The following is a 22,594-nucleotide window of genomic DNA, read 5'->3' on the forward strand; positions in this document are numbered from 1 at the left end:
CAAAACAGACCATTCCCCAACCAAACACAAAACAGACCATTCCCCAACCAGCCCAAACACAAAACAGACCATTCCCTAACCAGCCCAATCACAAAACAGACCATTCCCCAACTGGCCCATGCTCCACATAAACCACCTTACTTTGTCCAATTCTATTGGCACAGCCTACTATTTATGGCTCTCTCCCATACTCACCTAGATTCGTGCAATTCATATATGGTCTTGTGTGCTGGGCCACACCTTTTAAAAGGGGGTACTGGTTTATGGGATCTTGTTATTAAATTGGAACAGTTAAAGTGGGGAATTTATTAAGGGTTATACATAGATTACTGTAGCTGTGTGGGGGGCATTTATGTTTGTCGTTGATAAAAATGCTTACTGTGTGTGTTTATAAAAATGTTAACTAAATTCGTAGAATAAAGCTTGTTTTTGATTAAAAGTGCTTAAGGCCTCTGTTGAATAACACCTGAAGGGCAGGCCCTTGTGCTCATTGTAACCAAAATCGATAAACAGTTGTAGGTCAGGTGAACACCATGATATACTTTGGAGTTTTCTAAACCCTGGTCCATAACAGTACAAATTCCACACAGTGACCCAAGCGGAATTGAACCCGGTTCCCGGTGCTGTGAGGCAGCAGTGCTAACCACCATGCCACCATGCCGCCCGCTTGTGTTTTGAATTGTTTAATATCGGAAACCAGCACTATGCAACTGCACAAAAGGAAAACAAGAGGAAGTAAGTGTGAAATTCCCCAGAGGTATGGGGCAAGGGAGTAATACAGGTAGAATGTGCCAAGCCAGTGAGTGGGACAGAAAAAGTCCCATGGTGGCACAGTGGTTAGCACTGCTGCCTCACCGTGACAGGGACCTGGATTCAATTCCGGCCTTTGGAGACTGTCTGTGTGGAGTTTGCACGTTCTGCACATGTCTGGGTGGGTTTCTTCCAGGTGCTCCGGTTTCCTCCCAGAACAGATTTGGTCCCCGTTAGAACCCCTGCAGATTCTGGCTATCTTCAAATAGCTGTTTGAACCTCGTCCTTGTCTTCAGACAAGACTGTTCTGCTTCAAAATATTATTACTCTCTTTTAAAGTATCCAACTGGGAAAGCAAACTGCCTCTACTTGTCAACTCTGTAGTAGCTAGACCGGATCTCAACTCCCAAAGGTTTCTTAAATATGTCTCCATCTCCCGTCGCTCCACCCAGCACTGACATCATCACTCCAAGCTGAAAACAAATAAACTTTCCAGGGACTGAAAGCACAGTACCTTCCCAGAAACTGTACCCAGTCAAACCACAGTACATTAGTCCAGACTGAAAAGCATATTCCTCTTGGTCAATTTCAGTTTCTGGCTGCTAAAAGCTTGTGTGGAAAAATAAAATCATTAAAAAAAACACAGGACCACTGCAGTCAGTCACACTCTAACCAGGCTTATAACCCTTAATTTGCCAATACGCTTACAATCAAATTTTCCTAAAATTCATCACACTGGCACACATGATGGGTCTTTCCTGTGCTGCACATCTCTATGACGCATTATAATTTGTTGCCTTATTAGTATAGTGCATTGACATCATCAACGCTTGGATATATGGTAATACAATGTGGCTTTGGATTCCTATTTTTAGCAAATGTAAAAATAAAAAAATAAAAACTGTACGCAATGTGGGTGAGTGGGTGGCAGAAGGTACATGGATTACTCATGGAGCAAAACTAGAACGTACAGGAATGTGCAAAACTAACAAGTATTCTCCCCTTTTCTGAAAGTTGAGGAGGGAGGGTGGTGTTGGTAGGGGGTCATCATTGAACTTTCAATTAAATATTTCAGCATCACAATCAAATACCACAGAAGTTGAATGTGACACTAATTGGTTGTGTTTTGCTGCTCTGTGTAATGATTCATTCTTTACTGCAAAATACTGAGATTGCCAGTCCGTGCGGCTTATCCACTTGGAAATAAAATAACAAGCACTCGCTGGAGGACGGGGGAGCAGGGGAACTGAGGAACTGGATGAGTAAGAATCTTTTGAGTCCACGTCATTAACTTGTGTGATCATGTCCATTGCAAGGATGAGCAATAGGTTCAGCTCTGATATAACTGCCATCTGTTGTTTTCAAATTAGTTTAATGCAATTTATTACATTTTAAAACACCATCTCCAGTCTGCTAAGTAGAAGATGGGAGGCAGCAAGGCTAACGTAAGTAAAATATTTTTATAATAGGATGAAAGCACTAGAATGGATCGAATTAAGTTCAGAGAAAATTAAAGTTAAAATAAAATACAAGGCCAAAGGAGAACTATCCCAAATATCAAGTTTTTCCAGCACCTGTCAGGAATTCTGTGGGACAATAAAACAACATAATGTTTCAGTTGGTATTTTAACCACATAAAAAGTACCGATGAGGAATACCATTCAGCCTATCTGTTGAGAACAGGAATACCTGGCTGGAATTCTCAGGCTGTTGCGATTCTCTTTTCCCGCTGGCAGCAGGCCCCTAGCTGCGGGTTTCCATACGACGTTTGGGCGGCTTCGATGGGAATTCCCATTGACAGGCGGCGGGAACAGAGAATCCTGCCATTAGCGAACAACATCTCCGAACAACATCTCCGAAAAACATGCCTGTCCTGTATCGAGGTGAAAAATTCAGTCATGGTCCCTGCTCCTGATTGCAATACAGTGGCCTATGCACCATCCCGATTTTGGCCAAACTCCACTGGCTTCTTATGTCCTCATATCATAACCTTCCACAGGTTCATCCTCCCTCCCTCTGCGATATCCTCCAGCCCTATATTCCTGCTGGCACTCTCCAGTCCTGCAACACAGGCCTGCTTCTGTTCCGTCAGCAGCTGCTCAAAAGCACGATTGTCCCTTGACCTCTGGTACTTTGTGCTCCAGCAGCTCGGTCTTGCCTTCATTAACTCTATAACACTCTCTAACACTCTCTTCTTTTGCTTTTGTCTCCTTCTGACCCCCTTCCGTTTCCCACCCCACCGCCTCCTGATTTCTCTGTCTACCACTCAGAGATGTGCCTTCTTTTCTATGAAATGGGCACCATAAATTGTAAGTTGTTGTACGGGCATCTTCCCTGAACACAGGATCATGCTGAGCTGTGATGGTACCCGGGATAAAAAAGCTGAAAACTCACGGTCTAGGCTCACACATACAGAATAACCATTGAGTGTAAGACTAGAAAGAAACTCACAGGAGAAGAGAAAAGTGAAGAGGGGCAACGAGAATAATTCAAGCTGTACTGTTAGTTTTGACCCTAACTGAGTAAAAATGATGCCTTGATGTGTTAGTAATACATCCGAGATGAACTTGGTTACATTGATGACACCAATATATTTGTATAATTTTAGAGTCCAGCCACTAAACTTCTTTCACATTGAGCCCAATTGACATTCATATTGATTATTAGAGCCATAGTTGGTCAAATATTGCCTTATTGTCAAGGGTAGTTACAGTATTCTCATCTCTCCTGAGGTGTTTTTCTCTTTTGCCCACGTATAGATTCAGGTAGTGAATCATCGAGGGTAAAATTCTCAGTTTGGGAGATTAAGTGTTGATGCTGCGACTGAGTTGCATGTAGCTTGGGTTCCCTTCGGGCGCTCTATTTCTGCAGCAATCAGGAATGCTAATGAGCCAGCACTCTGCCGGCACAAATGCCGAGCAATTCCCAGCTCAGCGGGCGTTCCAACCGCTGAAACTAGCGCCAAACAGCCTGGCAGCTGGAGCAGTTTTTAAGCGCTTACCACACACTCACTGCAGCCACCAGGATGGCTCAGAGAAGACCTGCCCCCTGAGGTCGGGGATCCGAGGTCAACTCACAGCTTCATGCCAATGAGGAGCGGAGAGACACACTCTTCACCAGCGTGGGCTGCAGACTCAGTGCCGACCTCCTGAACACTGCCTGGGAGAAGGAAATGCACAGCAGTCAGCACTGCCAGTCTCACCAGGAGGAGACAGCTGGTGATCTGGAGGGGTGGGGGTGACTGGTGAGCCCTCTGCTCTGAGAAGGGCAAGGAATCAGGGAGGATTCTGTAGGCCGCAGTGCAGGTGGCCTCTGGTTGGGGTGAGCCCGGCTGATTGTCTGCAATGGGCAGTGCTTCTGAGGAGCTCCAACATCTGGTGGGCTCCTGGTTTGAGTTTGGCCCTTGATGATGCAGCTGGGGTATGAGGGTGTCCAGGGTGGTGGTCTGGGTTGACTCCTAGATTACTGGAGAACCTCTGAGTCTTTAAAGGACACAGGCAGCACTCATCAGAGTGAGCAGCCAGGAGCCTGTAAGGAGCACCAAGGGATGTGTTTAAAAGACAGACTGCAGCAATGGCAGTCTGATCCCGAGGGGGACAACCCAAGTCCATGAACTTGGCACCAAGTCACTACCTGTAACTGCCCCTGCCCTGGGCTACCACTCCCAGCAAGCCTGACAGTTTTCAATTGTTTTTCAGTGTTTGTTTAGCCTTGCGCTCCCCCTCATCAGCCATGACGGCCAGTCCACGTTTATAAATACTTGTAGTAATTCACCATGTGAAACATCCTGAGAGGAGCAGAGCATCGCACAAGAGAGGAGCATACTGTAAAATGCCGATTTGGCATGCCGCCGCCAGGGCAAGGCCCTAACCTGGTTATTGCCACCATCGTGGGACCGGAGCATGGCGTCCAAATTGGTGCCGGGCGCGAACCTTGATTTTGGCTGGACACTGACTCTCTGTCCAATCGCGGTTCCATTTGTGGCATTGCGAGGCTGAGAGTTTCACCTAGAATCTCTACAGTTCAGAAAGAGGCCATTTAGCCCATTGAGTCTACCTAACCTCTGAAAGATCACCCCACCACGGTGGCACAAGTGGATAGCACTGTGGCTGCACAGCGCCAGTGTCCCAGGTTCGATTCCCCGCTGGGTCACTGTCTGTGCGGAGTCTGCACGTTCTCCCAATGTCTGTGTGGGTTTCCTCCGGGTGCTCCGGTTTCCTCCCACAGTCCAAAGACGTGCAGGTTAGGTGGAATGGCCATGATAAATTGCCCTTAGTGACCAAGAAGGTAGGGGGGGTTACTGGGTTATGGGGATGGGGTGGAAGGGAGGGCTTAAGTGGGTCGGTGCAGACTCGATGGGCCGAATTGCCTCCTTATGCACTGTATGTTCTATGTTCACCTAGGCCCATGCCCCTGCTCTATCCCCACAACCCCACCTAATCATTTGAACACCAAGGGACAATTTAGCATGGCTAATTTACCTAACCTACACATCTTTGGATTGTGGGAGGAAACCGGAGCACCCGGAGGAAACCCACACAGACACGGAGAGAAAGAGCAGACTCCACACAGTCACCTAAGGTCAAAACTGGGCCCGGGTCTCTGGTGCTGTGGGACAGCAGTGCTAACCACTGTGCCATTGAGCTGCTCCATGATGAGGTTAGAAATAAATTAGTGAAAATGGAACCTGATCTAAGTGTAGGTGAGCAGGTTATTTGTGAGTGACACAAGAGAGAGGAGTTTTAATTTATAACAAGGACTTGAAACAACACAGAACCTTTAATGTAATAAAATATCCCAAGGTGCTATACAGAGGCATTATAAAATGAAATACAGTCAACTCCTGTAGTATTCAACCCTCTTTATCGTGAATTTGTTTACTCGCGCTGATGTATTTTTACACGTAGCCATGGTTCGAGGCCCCAAAATTTCACGCATCCACAATTTAGAATGTTAAACCCGGGGATCACGTGATGTGGGCTTGGGAATAGCAGCTCGTACGAGTGCTAAGGTGCTATCCATTGTTGCTTCCTCAGCCGATGACCACATTCAATCCTTTGAAGACCAGCTACATGATAAGTCAGAAATTCTGGAGGATGTGGAGAACCGAGGACAGAGAGAGAATGTTTGGGCCATCACCTGCCAGAAGGAGTGGAGGGTAAGATCTTTGTTACGCTTTTTGAGAGCTGGCAACCATGTTTCATTGAGCTGGATGTGAAAGCTGGGCGTTTCAAGCTGGAAAGGGAGTCCCATCTCCTGTCTTTGAGGCCTAGGGACAATCAACAACCCAGGCTTATAATCATTCACTTTCACAACTTCAACTTCTGGAAGTGGCAAGGCTTGGCAGAACCTGGCTCCAGCAGCTCCCAATCCCTGGATTGCATGGGTGCCCCCCCCCCCCCCCCCCCTATCCCCAAGTTCCGGGCGACCCGATCCACCCCTCCAGGGACCCCTGTAATAGGGAGACCCCCACAGGGACCCCTGTAATGGAGCCCCCCCCCCCATCGGGACTCCTGTAATAGGGAGAACCCCCCCCCCCCAGAGGGATCCCTATAATAGGGAGACACCCCAGGGACCCTTGTGATAGGGAGACCCCCCCCCCTCCCACAGATACCCTTATAATAGGAAGACCCCCTACAGAGACCCCTCTATAATAGGAAAATCCCCTCCCAGGGAGCCCTGTAACAGAGAGACTCCCCACAGGGCCCCCTGTAATAGGGAGAGCCCCCCCCCCCCACATAGACCCCCCACATAGAAAAGAGATGTCTGGAAATCAGAGAGCTGTCCAAACAGGGGCAATGAGAGGAATTACAGGTGTCCATTCCTGGAAGGAGAGCAGCTGTGACCTGTAAAAGAGAGGTAAGTGCATTCCAAGCATTGTGCTTTCCAATCACTCAAGTATGTGATTGCACTGCACTTACCTCTCTTTAATGTTGTCAATGTTTGTAAACATTGGTGTTTCACCACTTAGGCCAGTGAACTGTGAAGGCAGGTGAATGAATCAAAGCTGCAGATGTTTTGTAGAAGCTGTCAATCACAGACCACTACTAGAAAGCTATGAATGGCCTGCAGCTAATGGATCTGTGGGAACCAGATGCTGCTGTTCTCCTTTAAGGACACGTGGAGCTTCAAGATAAGAGTTATAGCTGTAATTCTTCTTGGAGATACCTCTATTACAGGGGTCCTTTGAGGGGTGTCTCCTTTTTACAGGGGTTCCTGTGCAGGGTTTCCCTATTACAGGGGTCACTGTGTGTGTGTGGGGGGGGGGGGGGGCTCTCCCTATTACAGGGGTCCCTGGGAGGGGGTTTGCCTATTATAGAGGCTCAGTTGTTGCAGTGTGGTTGCTCCACTAGCAACGTTTGAAAACACCCTGGAAACTTCATTGAACGTCAGGATGTCAGGGAGCAGTGACGATCTGAAAAGTGTGTTAACCACTGCACCAGTTTTGGCAACATCAAATTATGACAAGCAATTTACAGTGACCATTGGTGCGAGTGATTCGGGCGTTGGTGCTATACTGTTTCAAGGTGACGATGAAGGTATCAAAAGACCTGTTGATTATTTTGTCAGAAAACAAAATGTTCATTAAAAGAAGCATTTGGGTGGCACAGTGGCACAGTGCTTAGCACTGCTGCCTCATGGCGCTGAGGACCCGGGCCAACCCCAGCCCTGGGTCACTGTCCTTGTGGAGTTTGCACATTCTCCCCGTGTCTGCGTGGGTCTCACCCCCACAACCCAGAGATGTGGAGGTTAGGTAGATTGCCCACGCTAAATTGCCCCTTAATTGGAAAAGTATAATTGGGTACTCTAAATTTATAAACAAAAACTGAAAAAATATAAGCATTTGACCATCAAAAAAGGAGAGGTTGAGCTTGTTCATGGCTTTGCAACATTTTGATATTAATGTTGCTGACAGTTCATCGGAGACAATTGTTTAGGCAGACCATAATCCAGACAAGCTTCTGGAGGAGTTTAATGATCGAAATTCAAGACTGTTTAGATGGTGTGTACTGCTACAATTTAACTTGAAAATTATACGTGCAACAGGGAGAGAAAACAAAATTGTAGATGCATTATCATGACTTTGAGATGTGAGAAGAATGGAACATTCAAAGTTGGGAAATAAAAGGACTAAACTGATCTTTAAATTTGCATGCATAATTATGATGTGATATGTATCAGACAGTATAATAGTAGTGTCTGGTAATGAGTAGTGTTTAAAGTTGAAAAGGCCTTGGAAAATGAAGCCATCTCTTGATATTGATTATTGTATTTCAGGGGAGAGGTGTGATTAATGTAAGAAATTGTCATATTTTATATTTTGTTCTCAGTAATGTTATTAAAAAATGGGTTCAGGTACATGCAGTCAGTTTGTCTGCTAAATCTGTGATTAAGGGGTCGTAAAAGGTGAAGTAATAATTGATTTTAACCATTTACTTGTCTACATATGGATGGCCAATGGAATATTGTTTATGTTTAAGAGCTTCCTTGGAGTGTGGATAATTTATGAGGGATTGTGTTTTGTCCTAGCTAAGCAGGTTGTAGGACTGTTTCAATTTAAAGTCCGTTTTAACATAAAATATACCTGGTCAGTGTTATCACTCAAGTGCTTTAGTACTCTTCCCTCATAGTCTTACAAATTGTTTGGATTCTCGTACGCATAGTCCCACCATCGTAGATCTGAGAATTCCTCAAATCCCCTCCAAGCCTCCTGCCACTCACCTTAAAATTATACCCCCTCGCCATTGATTCTTCAACTAAAGAGAACAGCTACTTCTATCCACCCTGTCCATACCCCTCATAATTTCATACACCTCAGTCAGGACTCCCCTCAACCTTCTTTGCTCTAAAGAAAACAACCCACACCTATCCAGCTTCTCTCCATAGCTCAATTGCTCCATCCCAGGCAATATCCTGATGAATCACATTTGCACCCTCTCCAATTCAATCACGTCCTTCCTATAGTGAGGCGACCAGAACTGCATATAGTACTCCAGCTGTAGCCTAACCTAAGTTTTGTACAGCTCCAACATAACCTCCCTACTCTTATAATCTATGCCATGACTGATAAAGGCAAGTGTCCCATTTGCCTTCTTAATTACCCTATTTACTTGTATTGCCACCTTCAGGGATCTGTGGATAAGCATGCCAAGATTCCTCTGTTCCTCTGAGCTTCCTTGTGCCCTGCCATTCATTGAGTATTCCCTTGTCTTGTTACTCCTTCCAAAGTGCATCACATTGCACTTTTCAGGGTTAAATTCCATCTGCCACTGATCTGTCCATTTGACCAACCCATCTATGCCTTCCTGCAACTTAATTATCATCTCCCCTCACCCCCGACATTCGCATCTACATCGTTTCTATATATCCTAACCACGAGGGACAGAGCACTGATCTCCGTGATATGCCCATGGATACCGGGCTCCATTCACACAAATAGCCTTCCACTACCACCCTCTGTCTCCGATTACTAAACCAGTTTTGGATCTAACTTGCCAAATTACCTGGATTCCTGTGTTTTTACTTTCTTTATCACTCTCCCAAGTGGGACCTGGTCAAAGTATTTTCTGAAATCCATACAAACTACCTTCATTTACACATCGATCACCTCCTCAAACAATTCAGTCAAATTCGTTCAGATGACCTCCCTCCGGCAAAGCCATGCTGACTCTTCCTGATCAAACCGTGCCTCTCCAAGTGGCGATTCATTTCCCCCGATAGAATTTTCTCCAATAGTTTCCCTGCCACTGATGTGAAACGCACTGGTCTGTAATTCCCTGGTTTATCTCTACCACTCGTCTTGAAAAGTGGAGCCAGCAGCATGAACAAATCCACCTGCAAGGATGTTAGTCCCATTCTGGTTCAGGTGCAAGCTGTTCCGCTTGTCCATGTCCCGTCTTCTCCCTAAATGGTCCCAGTCATCCAGGAATCTAATAACCTCCCTCCTGCATCAACTCTTCAGCCATGAATTCATCTGCCCTATTTTCCTATTTCTGTACTCCCTAGCACATGGGACCAAGAGTAATCCAGAGACTATAAACTCTGAGGTCCTGTTTTTTAAATCTGCTACCTAGCTCCCCGAATTCTTGTTGCAAAACCTCATCCTTCATTCCACCTTTATCATTGGTACCAATGTGTACCACTACCTCTGACTATCACCCTCCCCCTTTAGGATGCCCTGCACCTGTTCAGTGACATCCCTGACCTGGGCCCCAGAGGCAACACACTATCCTGGAGTCACGTCTGTGGCTGGAGAAACGCCAGTCTGTTCCCTAATTAATGAATCCCCTATCACTATCGCTCTTCCTTCCTTCTTCCTCCTATCCTTTAAAGTCAGGTCAGTTGTGGAGCCAGAAGATTGGCTCTGACTGCACTCTCTTGAGGAACCAACACCTTAATCAGCTTTCAAAATGGAAAACTGATTTCAGAGCGAGACCCCAGGGGAATCCTGAAAAACCTGCTTGTTGCTCTTGGACTGCCTTGTGGTCACCCTTCTTTCTACAACTGCATGCGATCACCTCTCTAAACATGCTATCCATGCAACTCTCAGCCTTGCGGATGTGCCATAGTGTCGCCAACCACCACTCGAGCTCCGAACCCCGGTTTCTGTATTTGGGAACACTTCCTGCACATGTGGTCATCTAGGATGCTGATATGGTTCATGACCTCCCACATATGATGGGTCACACATTCCACTCAGCTGACCTCACCTGCCATGTGTTAAACTTAAATCTACTTTGTCTTACTCACTAACTTTTGTTCTGGGCCAGGTTTAGAGCACCCCAAAGTGTATCATGGAGTTCACCTGACCCACAACTTTTAATAGATTGTGGTATGGGGAGCACACGGCCCACTCTACAGGTGTGGTACAGCAGAAATGGAAAAGTAATTTTTAAAGCAAAACAATGTTTATTCTATGAACTCAAGTTAACCTTTTCAAAACATACAGTGAACATCTTAGCAACCGTTAATTCAAATAGAATCCCCAAAGACTACAACACTAAGTAAACCTTTAACATTCCTTTTTAACATCCATACGACTTAAAAACAAAACCTTTATCAGAAGCACATGAGGTTAAAGTCACTACTGAAAACATTTGTAATTCTGAATTCACCAAATGATCAAGAAATAGTCTTTTGATGACAGAGAGAACAGCAGTACACCTGCTTGGTTTGGCTTCAGCTCCAAAACTGAAAACAAAACTAAAACACACCCTGCAGCAAACAGTCTAAAACAAAAGTAAAAAGCTGACAGACAGCCCAGCTCCACCCACTGTCTGACACCACTGCAGTAGTAAACACCCATTTCTTAAAGGTACTCTCACCTGACACTTTTCAAATTACTTAATCTCAGCATTTTAAGACTTGGGAACATCTTGCAATTGCGTCCTGCAGTCTTTTAACTTAGTTTCCTTGACTAACTCTACTTAGGCCTACTTATCCCTGATGCTTCTCAGTAACTTATTTTCAACAAAAGCTGACTTCAGAGCACGGTTCCCAGGCTGCTTCACTGCGATGCTGACTGCAGGGCACTATTTCCAGGCTGCTTCACTGCGATGCTGACTGCAGGGCACCATCTCCAGGCTGTTTCACTGCGATGCTGACTGCAGGGCACTATATCCAGGCTGCTTCACAGCGATGCTGACTGCAGGGCACCATTTCCAGACTGTTTCACTGCGATGCTGACTGCAGGGCACTATTTCCAGGCTGCTTCACTGCGAAGCTGACTGCAGGACACCGTTCCCAGACTGCTTCACAGCGATGCTGACTGCAGGGCACCATTTCCAGACTGCTTCACAGCGATGCTGACTGCAGGGCACCATTTCCAGGCTGCTTCACTGTGATGCTGACTGCAGGGCACCATTCCTAGACTGCTTCACTGTGATGCTGACTGCAGGACACAGTTCCCAGACTGCTTCACTGCAATGCTGACTGCAGGGCACCATTCCTAGACTGCCTCACTGCAATGCTGCCTGCAGGGCACCATTCCTATACTGCCTCACTGCGATGCTGACTGTAGGGCACTGTTCCCAGACTGCTTCACTGCGATGCTGACTGCAGGGCACTGTTCCCAGACTGCTTCACTGTGATGCTGACTGCAGGGCACTGTTCCCAGACTGCTTCACTGCAATGCTGACTGCAGGGCACCATTCCTAGACTGCCTCACTGCAATGCTGCCTGCAGGGCACCATTCCTATACTGCCTCACTGCAATGCTGACTGCAGGGCACTGTTCCCAGACTGCTTCACTGCAATGCTGACTGCAGGGCACTGTTCCCAGACTGCTCCACTGTGATGCTGACTGTGGGACACTGTTCCCAGACTGCTTCACTGTGAATGTGACTGTAGGGCACTGTTCCCAGACTGCTTCACTGTGATGCTGACTGTAGGGCACTGTTCCCAGACTGCTTCACTGAGATGCTGACTGTAGGGCACTGTTCCCAGACTGCTTCACTGTGATGCTGACTGCAGGGCACTGTTCCCAGACTGCTCCACTGTGATGCTGACTGTGGGACACTGTTCCCAGACTGCTTCACTGTGAATGTGACTGTAGGGCACTGTTCCCAGACTGCTTCACTGTGATGCTGACTGTAGGGCACTGTTCCCAGACTGCTTCACTGCGAATGTGACTGTAGGGCACTGTTCCCAGACTGCTTCACTGCGATGCTGACTGTAGGGCACTCTTCCCAGACTGCTTCACTGCGAATGTGACTGTAGGGCACTGTTCCCAGACTGCTTCACTGTGATGCTGACTGTAGGGCACTGTTCCCAGACTGCTTCACTGAGATGCTGACTGTAGGGCACTGTTCCCAGACTGCTTCACTGCGAATGTGACTGTAGGGCACTGTTCCCAGACTGCTTCACTGTGATGCTGACTGTGGGGCACTGTTCCCAGACTGCTTCACTGAGATGCTGACTGTAGGGCACTGTTCCCAGACTGCTTCACTGAGATGCTGACTGTAGGGCACTGTTTCCAGACTGCTTCACTGCGAATGTGACTGTAGGGCACTGTTACCAGACTGCTTCACTGCGATGCTGACTGTAGGGCACTGTATGTGGAACACAGTTCCCAGACTTCTTCATTGCAATGTTGACCACAGGACACTGTTCCAAGACGGCTTTACTGAAATGCTGACTGTAGGACACTGTTCCCAGACTACTCCACTGCGATGCTGAATGCACAGCTCCATTCTCAGACTGCTTCACTGTGAAGCTAACTGCAGGATACCATTTCCAAACTAGAGATTTATGAACGATTGTTTTTGAAAGCTTATTCACACTCCCTGTTGTTGCTATAGGAGTAATCTGATCAGTACAGAGGAAGTGCCATGCCTGGGCAAGGTGGGTATGAGGTCTATGGAAGGTGGGTAGAGGAGCACAGGTTGGCATGGAGGGTGTGAGGGGCCAAGGGGGAATGGATGGGTAGATAGCCATAATTTGGCATGGAGACCATGTGGTAATTTTGAAACGTAGCTTTCAAATGGTTCCCTCATCCAGAGTATAATTCACAACATGACTGAGGGGCCGTGAATTATGGGTCTTTTAAAAATGGCCCGACTCTGTGAAAATTGTTCGCAACTAGGAAATGTCTATCTCCACAATGAAGCCAGCCAGGTTGGGAGTGCATGGTACATGGGCTCATGACCTGCACTGAAGAAAATGGGATCAGGAAACCTGGAATCGGTTCCCACCTGCTATATATTTTGCCTCCATGGAGTCTCCTAGACTCAGGAAAACCCATCCCAAGCTCTTTTATGTCTGTCTATAACCGGCACGTTGTATTCTGTGACAACCCCTGTCATTTGTGTTTACTAACCTGATCTCCTTTAGCTCCAGAAATCCCTGGAGATCCTCTCTGGCCATAGCGTGTTCTCCCCCTCTTCCCTGCTTCACCCTATCAATAAAACAATAGGAAGGCATCAATCGTTCAAAATTAAATATTTTAATAAATTGTACATTTTTCAGACTCCCCCTGAAGAGGCTCATCATTTCAAGGGTATGGTCCCACGAATGCCGCCAGTCCTCTGGCTTTTCCCCATAGTGGATATTCTTCAGAAGTAACCATGAGCAGTATGTGCAGGCTATTCAATTATGGACAACACTACAATTCAGCTGGAGTGCATACCCAAAGTCATTTTTTCTTTCTCAGGCATTCTATTGAGAAATGTTGGTGTCCAACTGAGATTTTTCCATGAATCAGACAAAAGAATAATCACAATTCCATAGGAACTAGCAGAAGAATGGTTAACTGAGTTAGTAAATCTTGCTCAACATATTTTAAAATCTTAAACATATTCAGGGTCTTGCATTATCCAAGAGCCCTTCCTCCTCCCAGCTCAAGCTACCCACAGTTAGTTGTTTCACTTGGCGTATTTGTGTTTAAAAATGAAATCTATTTGAATTGTAAAAACTGTAAGTGATTAAGCTCTGGGAACCTTCTTATGCATCAATCATTCCTTACTGTCCACCCACACAACTTTCTGTATTTTGATAGTGGCAGCCTAACACTCCATTCTCCATTCCCTCTGAAGTACATGAAGATCAATGGGAGGCGTGGGAAGACCTTTCATCTGTTTAAATAAATGGGACTGTTAGCTGTTAATCGTCATTCACAAAATTGCATTGGGGAGGAGTCCATCACATACCTTCAAACCTTTCCGACTTTTGTAAATATTTTAACTTTGCAGAAGTTTTTATTTATTTAGGAAATTTTATGTTTTTGAAATATCAGGATGGTTCTGCACTGGGAAGACTGCCAATCAGAATGCTGTGAGCTTGGTTAGAGTTGGCACCCAGCACACAAGCTACATTTTCCAATCTGGGTTAACTTTCTATTAGCTTTGATTTTCTAAAGGTTACTAGCATTACATTAGAGTCTGAAGCTAGTAATAGATTTTGAAAACAACACCCATGACCAATTTCCAGTAGTCCCACAGAGGACTCAACGGGGCAGAAATTGTGATGCTGTCACAGAACCCCGCTAGACTGGAGGAAAGGATGTAGAATTTCACCTAAAAAGTTGCATCAATGCTCTAGATCTTATGCTTATGCAGAAAGGCTAATGAATGAAAGAAATAAAAGTCCATAAATTGATGTCCTCCCACCCCAGAATGTGAGAGAATAATGGGGGCATAAACAAAAAACTTTGGTAAATGAGGGGAGACCCATTCAAGGACTCAATGGATTCAAGAAACGTTACAATCCCAGTTGATGTTATAATTGAACAAGAAAATCCCGTATTGCAACAGAACCCTGGCTGAACATACTGTCACTATTACTTTTTTTTAAGAAAACGTGGAGGAGCAGAGTCACAAATTAGTGTTAACAATAAGAAGAAAAATTAACAAGAAAAGTTGGATTGATACAATACTCCTCTTAACATGGATTACAAAGCACACCTTAAGCTGCAATGGCCTCAGCAACACAAAGTATCTTTAAACACAAAGACTGGCTCTGTTAAAACACGCATTCCGATCTGAACCCAAAGTAGTATCTGTGGATTTCTCCCCAGAATTTCCTCAGAGATGGCACGGTGGCCCAGTGGTTAACCACAGCGCCAGGAGCCCAGGTACAATTCTGACCTCGGGTAACTGTCTGTGTGGCGTTTGCACATTCTTCCCATGTATGTGTGGGTTTCCCTGGGTGCTCCGGTTTCCTCCCCCAGTTCAAAGTTGTGCAGGTTAGGTGGATTAGCCATACTAAATTGCCCCTGAAGGTGGGGTTGCAGGTATAGGACAGGGATTGGGCTTAGGTAGTGTGGTCATTCAAAGGGTTGATGCAGACTCGATGGGTGAATGGCTTCCTTCTGCAGTGTAGGGATTCTATGATTGTCACATGAGAGTTTCCAAATTCTATTGCCAAAATACTGCTTTGAAATCTTATTTCACAACAATGCTTTCCATCAGTGGTTTTAATAAATAACCCAGAATTTAGGTTTTACCAATTCCCCTTTAGGATTTCTTTGTCTTGACTATTATAAAAACTGTTCAAAATTGCTTGAACCATCAATTCCAAAACTCTATGAGAATGGCATCATTCTTTTGGTTTAGCTTTGAAGTCTGCTTTCCCACTTTAGCTTTAGTTATTGCATTTCTTTCACAATTGTCTGGATTCTCCTGCCCCACCCACCACAATAACGACACAGGCGAGCTGTGTATAATGGAAAACCCCATTTATCGCGGGCGGAATTTTCCAGTCGCCGGGCAGCCAGGGTATCCTGCCCAATACTTTTGGTTCTTTCTTAGATTCTCCTGAACCGTACCTTGGTCTCTGTTTTCTTAAATTCAGTCTTCCTAAGATATTCTTTCTGTCCCAGTTCCCTGGTTATCTGGACTATATCTGGTTATTTGGGAAGTTTGACACTTTGTATCTCCATTGTTCTGTCCAGCATTTCTTCTGGCAGAGTTGAGAGATGCCCACTCCCCGGTGTCCTTTCCAAATGCAAACAAATTCAGCTAAAATTAACTTTAAAAAATCTTTCTACCTTACAAGGGCCCCAGTTGCTAAGCAATGACTCATGCTTCTCCAACCTCATATTTACTTTACACACCATAACCCTCTCTAAGCACAATAGAAGTACAATTGGAACTGAGCCAAACACCTTTGTCCAGCATGAATCTAACCATAGGTTTTCCCTTCCTTATGCAGAAACATTAAAATCAACCCACTTAAAACTATACCTTATTTCTAATGTTGACCAATAGAGCTATAAAACCCTTAAAACTACTTTTGTTTAGGGCAGCACAGTGGCGCAGTGGGTTAGCCCTGTTGCCTCACAGCACCGCGGTCCCAGGTTCGATCCCGGCTCTGGGTCACTGTCCGTGTGGAGTTTGCACATTCTCCCCGTCTCTGCATGGGTTCCGCCATGGGTTCCACAACCCAAAGATGTGCGGGGTAGGTGGATTGGCGACGCGAAATTGCCCCTTAATTGGAAAAAATGAATTGGCCACTTTGAATTTTAAAAAAAAACTACTTTTGTTTTTCTAAAAGAAATGTAAGAGGTTATATAGGAGAGAGGGTGGGAAGAAATATGGTAGATATCAGGTAGCTATGGCCGCGAATGGGTGGACAATATATAACTGTGAAACGCCCATCACCAGAAAAATATAAAAAGCTTGGGAAAAAATAATTAACCAACTTTTTCTTCACCTCTGAACCCTTGGTTCAGACCCTTCCTGGATTGATAACTGTTCGTTGGGCATGAATAGTACTAGGCCAAATGGGTTTAGAAAGCTCAGGTGGATGCCCTTGCACAAAATTACCTCAACTGTAGCACTAATTGATACTGCATTGCAATTTCAGGATGTTTTGTAATTTGCATTTAAAATCTATAGTAAGAAGGTGGCATCGTTTGACATATCACATTTTCTCCTAGGACTTTCACATGGACTAATGAAAAAGATAAGCCCCAAGGTACTAATTAATTTGCATGGTCTGGTTTCAGTTAGTGAATTGATAACTCTAGGTATGTGCTGATGTATTCCATTATAAATAAAACATCTCAACTGTAAGATTGCAGAGCGACAGTGGCTGTATTATTCCTGTCCAGAATTTAAGTTCATCACATTAATTGCAGCCAACCTCTGGTGTGACAAATGTTTAGGTGAAACACCTCCCTAATAAAATGCACTCTTCAATGTATAGACTGCTCTCAAGTGTGATCCATTGGCAAACTCATTCAAGGCTGCTGCTTGACATTTTTCAGTTTACAGAGAGATCAGTTTGTAAATTTCTGGTACCATGTAACTTTAAGACTGGCTACGTGGATAGGATACAAAGATTGGTTGGTGCCTGTTCAAAGCTATCAATCATCAACTATTGCATTCAGGAGACAATAAAAGTGTTTTAAAAATAACAGAGAAATACAATGCAAAGGCAAAATACCGCGAATGCCGAAAATTGAAAGTAAAAATAGAAACCCTTGGGAACAATCAGCAAAGCAATAAGTTATGTTCTCCATTGCCCATTTTACCTTTGCTGCAGGTTCACCTTTGGGCCCTTGCAAGCCTGGTGGTCCAGGGGGGCCAGGCTTTCCAGGTAAACCAGTCACCCCTTTGAAGCCAGTGAGTCCAGGTACACCCCGAGGACTCTGCACAATAAAATCAGAAATAAAAAGATGATTAATATGATGCAAGACAAAATAATTGGCTGGTTTATGTTCATGTGCATGGTCATTTATAGATGAACACCATTTCCATTGTTGTCAAACTCCTGGGTTTGAGAACATTTTTCATTGTGTGACATGCAAAAGTCAATGCACCACACCAAAAACATAAATGTGGTTAAATTTAGCAAGCTCCATCTATTACATGCACCAGAGGGTAGTTGTATTCATCTACATTTCATGTCTGTCACTTGCAGATCCAATAGTTCCAAAAAGTGACTTTCTGTGTCTTTCTCTATTCCCTCCCTTTTTCTTTACTTCTGTCTCTCCATGGTTCATCTGACTATGGGGGCAAGGCTTCCCTGACTCCACAGAACTCACACTTAACCCCCCCCACACACACAATTGCTGCTGCACGGGCCCCTTCGGTGACTTACCTTTGGGCCTGTTCAGGAAGATAGTTAGCCTGGCATTCACCATCAGCAAAGGGACAATTTAACTGTGGAGACTCAACAGATGACAAAACATAATAATAGTAATGAAAGTCAATTTCTGACTGGCCCTGGGCCTCGGTAGGAACGTTATGGCCACAACACAACTCAGCCACTCATCAAGGCCTCTACCACCTAGAAGGATAAGGGCAGCAGATGGATGGGAACTTCACTGTCTCCAAGTTCTCCTCCAAACCACACACCATTCTAACTTGGAATCATATCACCGTTCCTCCACAGTTGCTGAGCCAATATCCTGGAGCTCCCTCCCTAACGTACCAATTGCACTTGCATGTAGCTACACAACATTGACGACAACGGTTCAAGAAGGTGGCTCACCACCATCTCGAAGGCAATTAAGGATGCACAATACTGGCCTTGCAAAATGCTCACATCTCTCGAATAAATAAATGAACAAAAATAGGCAAGAATCAATTTCTAACCCTGTAATTCTGGGGCAACCAGCAAAACCTTGTGGGGCAAAATATCTGAGACAAAGGGCAGGCCCAAACCCAAAAGTTTAAATTAATCCTGGTACTACGGTGCAGTTTACCTGCAGAAATAGCATACCTCAATGAGTCAAGTTGTTTCCAAAACGGCTGTGAAATAAACAGGTGCTTTTCAGTGTCATCAGATTATATTTTGGTCTTAATTTAAGTTCCAGAAAAACAAGAGGAAATGGCATGAACACGAAACCTGGTCTTCATCAAGACACATTGTTGTGTGACCATTCTAGTTTCAGACACATGGGGCGGGATTCTCCGACCCCGCATCGGGTCGGAAAGTCACCGCGGGGGGGGGGGGGGGGGGGCGCTCCACGATGGCCTGGCCCGCGATCGGGGCCTACCAATCGGCAGGCAGACTTATCCTGGTTGGGGCGTATGTTCCTCCGCGCCGGGCCCCTGTCGCCCTCTGCCATGTTGTGTCGGAGCTGGCACGGAGAAGGCAACCCATGCGCATGTGCGAACTCGCGCTGGCTGCAGCACGCATGTGCAAACTGGCGCCGGCCATAGCGCGCATGCGCGGATCCGCAGTGCCCATTCTTATGCCGGTATCGGTAGCTGGAGCAGCGCGAGACTCTCCAGGGCTGTGCTGGCCCCCTGTGCGGCACAGGATCGCTGCTCCTCGGGGCCTGTTGATGCCGATGTAAAAGGCTCGGGCGTTTACGACAACGTCAAAACTTAGCCCCAGGATCAGAGAACCCGCCCAGGCTGTCTGGTTGATTTGTACCTTGCAATGGATTCTTTAAAAATTATTTCATGGGATGTAAGCGGTGCTGACAAAGCCAACATTTGTTGTCCATCCATAGCAGCCCTTGAGAACAGCCCAAAGAGAGATGGCGACCATGGAATACAACTTGTTGTGATTTGGATAGGTTAGGGTGAGCATAGTTGAGATAGGAAAAATCAAATCAAATAGCAGGGCAAGGTCATATGTTAGTGCTCATGCACTGTGATAGACAGTGCATTGAAAGCTGTTAAGTTACCTATAATACAATGATACACCTGGGTATATTGGAACACTTTGGTACAGTGAATAATAAAATCAGATAGGGAGGTTGAGACATTTGTAGCGGAACTGACTTTACACGTATTTAAGTTGGTGGTGGTAGTCGAGACCCTTTTGAGCATATAATTCTATACACCTGGATGGAGAAAGGGGAAAACCTTCCCCAGTAACATAAACTGTGTGGAGTTTCTCCCTGTGTCTGCGTGAGTTTCCTCCGGGTGCTCCGGTTTCCTCCCAAAGTCCCAAAAGACGTGCTGTTAAGTAATTTGGATATTCCCGCCCTATCCGGTCTTTCTTTTGGCAGGATTAAGAGATACCGTATTCACTCCCCAAGGTTCTGGCTCCAACTACTCTGGCTTCCAGTTAAAACTAAGGATAAAGGGGCAGCATGGTGGCGCAGTGGGTTAGCCCTGCTGCTTCATGGTGCCGAGGTCCCAGGTTCGATCCCGACTCTGGGTGACTGTCTGTGTGGAGCTTGCACATTTTCCCCATGTTTGCGTGGGTTTCGCCCCACAACCCAAAGAATTGACCCTTAATTGGAAAAAATGAATTGGGTACTCTAAATTTATAATTAAAAAAAGGATAAAAGTAGCTGGCTTCCTGTTGCTAAGCAACTGCCATATACTTCCGCGTTTAATTTAGTTTTCACATCGTCGCCCTCTCTAAGTACAATTGAAGCCCAGTTGGAATTTAACCAGCTCCCACACATAGAAACACCTTTGTCCAGCATGAATCTAACTATAGGTTTTACCCTACCAGGCACTGAAACATTAAATTAAACCCACTTAAAACTATACCTTATTTCTAATGTTTTCCAATACCCCTGCAAAGAACCCCTTAAAACTACCTTTGTTTCATCGCATATGACACTATGATTTATTAACCACTCGAAGTGCCGATTGTAATTCTAAATACCTAACCAAGCAATGACAATGTTGCCTGAACTGATATGGTGTAAATGAATGCATCTTGGTATTTGACTTAGGCCAGGATTTTTCACCCCACCGTGGTAGGACCCATTGTGGGATGAATGTGGCGGGCGAGCCAAAAATCCATCAACTTTTGGCAGGACTGGAAGATCCGAGCAGCAGGTGGGGCTGGAAGATCCTGGCCTATATAGATAATGACCTCCTCAAGAAGTTAACATTTTTTCCACTGGGGGCTATACTGTTATGTGATGAGTGATTCAATATACAACTATTAGCAATAGCAATGTACTGTGGTTTCTGGAAATCTGCAATAAGAGCTGTTGAAGATGCATTGGGTGAGGTTTCCAAGACTGTTCAAAGACAAACAAAATTGGACTTCTACTATAATATAGACACGTCTGGTAGAAATCCACTACAGTTACTTTGTATACCTGTTTGCAAAAAGGACAAAGATGGGGCTGACAAATATTAGTAATTTGGATAACATATTCCTTATGTGCTGGATGGGATTTAGCAACTGATGTAATCTTACATCAATCTGAGGCTAGTGGAAAATAGAAAATATAATGATGTTCAAATGAACACAGGGTAAGATGCATTATTGCGATAGAGACAAAGAAAGTTTTTTTTTCATCTACCTAGCACCACACCTGACTTAGACATAGATAGTTGATGCGAAAAGACGATGCATGAGCTGGGTAAAAAAACAAATGTTCTCACCTTGATGAGCAAAAGGAATCAAGGTTGGAAAAGAACATTTTACCAATGATTGATGCTTTGAGGATAGAAGCAGAGTTGACTCAGAGGAGCATGTCAATCAGAGTTCCAACAGCTGTCTTGTAAAAGAATAATTACTGTCGCCATCAGAGATTTGGAAAAGGGCAGTGAAATAGCATCCATGTTGCATAATTGCTTCCAAGCAGACCTCAAGCACAAGAGCAGGTGTGAGGTGGGGAAAGCCATTTTAGATGGCCGTCTCAATCAAACAATCTGCAACTGCGATCTTCAAGGTTGTGCAGAGGACAAAGTGATCTTCAAGATTGTGAAGAGAACAATGTGATCTTCAAGGTCGTGCAGAGCACAAGTGATCTTCATGGTTGTACCGAATACATTTAAAATAAATTTCGAGTACCCAATTATTTTTTTTCCAATAAAGAGGCAATTTAGTGTGGCCAAGCCACCTAACCAAAACATCTTTTTCGGTTGTGGGGGGTGAAACCCCCGCAGACACGGGGAGAATGTGCAAACTTCACACAGACAGGGCCGGGAACAATGTGATCTTCAGGTTGTGCAGAGAACAATGTGATATTCACACACATATATATAATTTACAGTGCAGAAGGAGGCAATTCGGGCCATCGAGTTTGCAGCAGCCCTTGGGAAGAGCGCCCGATTTAAGCCCACACTTCCAACCTATCCCAGTAACCCCACCTAACCTTTTTTTGGACACTAAGGGCAATTTAGCATGGCCAATCCACCTAACCCGCACATCTTTGGATTCAAGGTTGTGCAGAGGACAATGTGATCTTCATGGTTGTGCAGAGTACAACATAAGCACTAATCGAGTAGATTTTGACATGATTCAGGATGATAGCTTCAAACTAAGTAAAAACCATGTATTCTGGTGACCTCAGTAAGATTTTACAAAATGGTGCTAAATAGATCTTGTATGTTTAAGAGTGGTTCTATGTAAATACAGTAATGAGGGGGTGAAATTCAACTTCGGTGTGGTGCAAAATGAATGGGAGCATATTTGATGCCCAGTGAACACATGGACTATTTCCCTTTCAAAAAACTTCAGTGGGTAGGAAA

General features: G+C 45.1%; 1 protein-coding gene across 1 annotated transcript in view; it reads right to left on the reverse strand.

The window, feature by feature from the left end:
* LOC119973530 (collagen alpha-1(VII) chain-like) overlaps window positions 1-22,594 on the reverse strand; it is a 528,770-nt gene that overhangs the window by 65,649 nt on the left and 440,527 nt on the right. Inside the window, 2 exon segments of the mRNA XM_038811804.1 lie at window positions 13,567-13,644; window positions 17,722-17,838. Of these exon segments, the coding sequence (XP_038667732.1) occupies window positions 13,567-13,644; window positions 17,722-17,838 (195 nt within the window).

Source organism: Scyliorhinus canicula, chromosome 11 (genome assembly GCF_902713615.1).
Source record: "Scyliorhinus canicula chromosome 11, sScyCan1.1, whole genome shotgun sequence".
Classification (NCBI taxonomy): domain Eukaryota; kingdom Metazoa; phylum Chordata; class Chondrichthyes; order Carcharhiniformes; family Scyliorhinidae; genus Scyliorhinus; species Scyliorhinus canicula.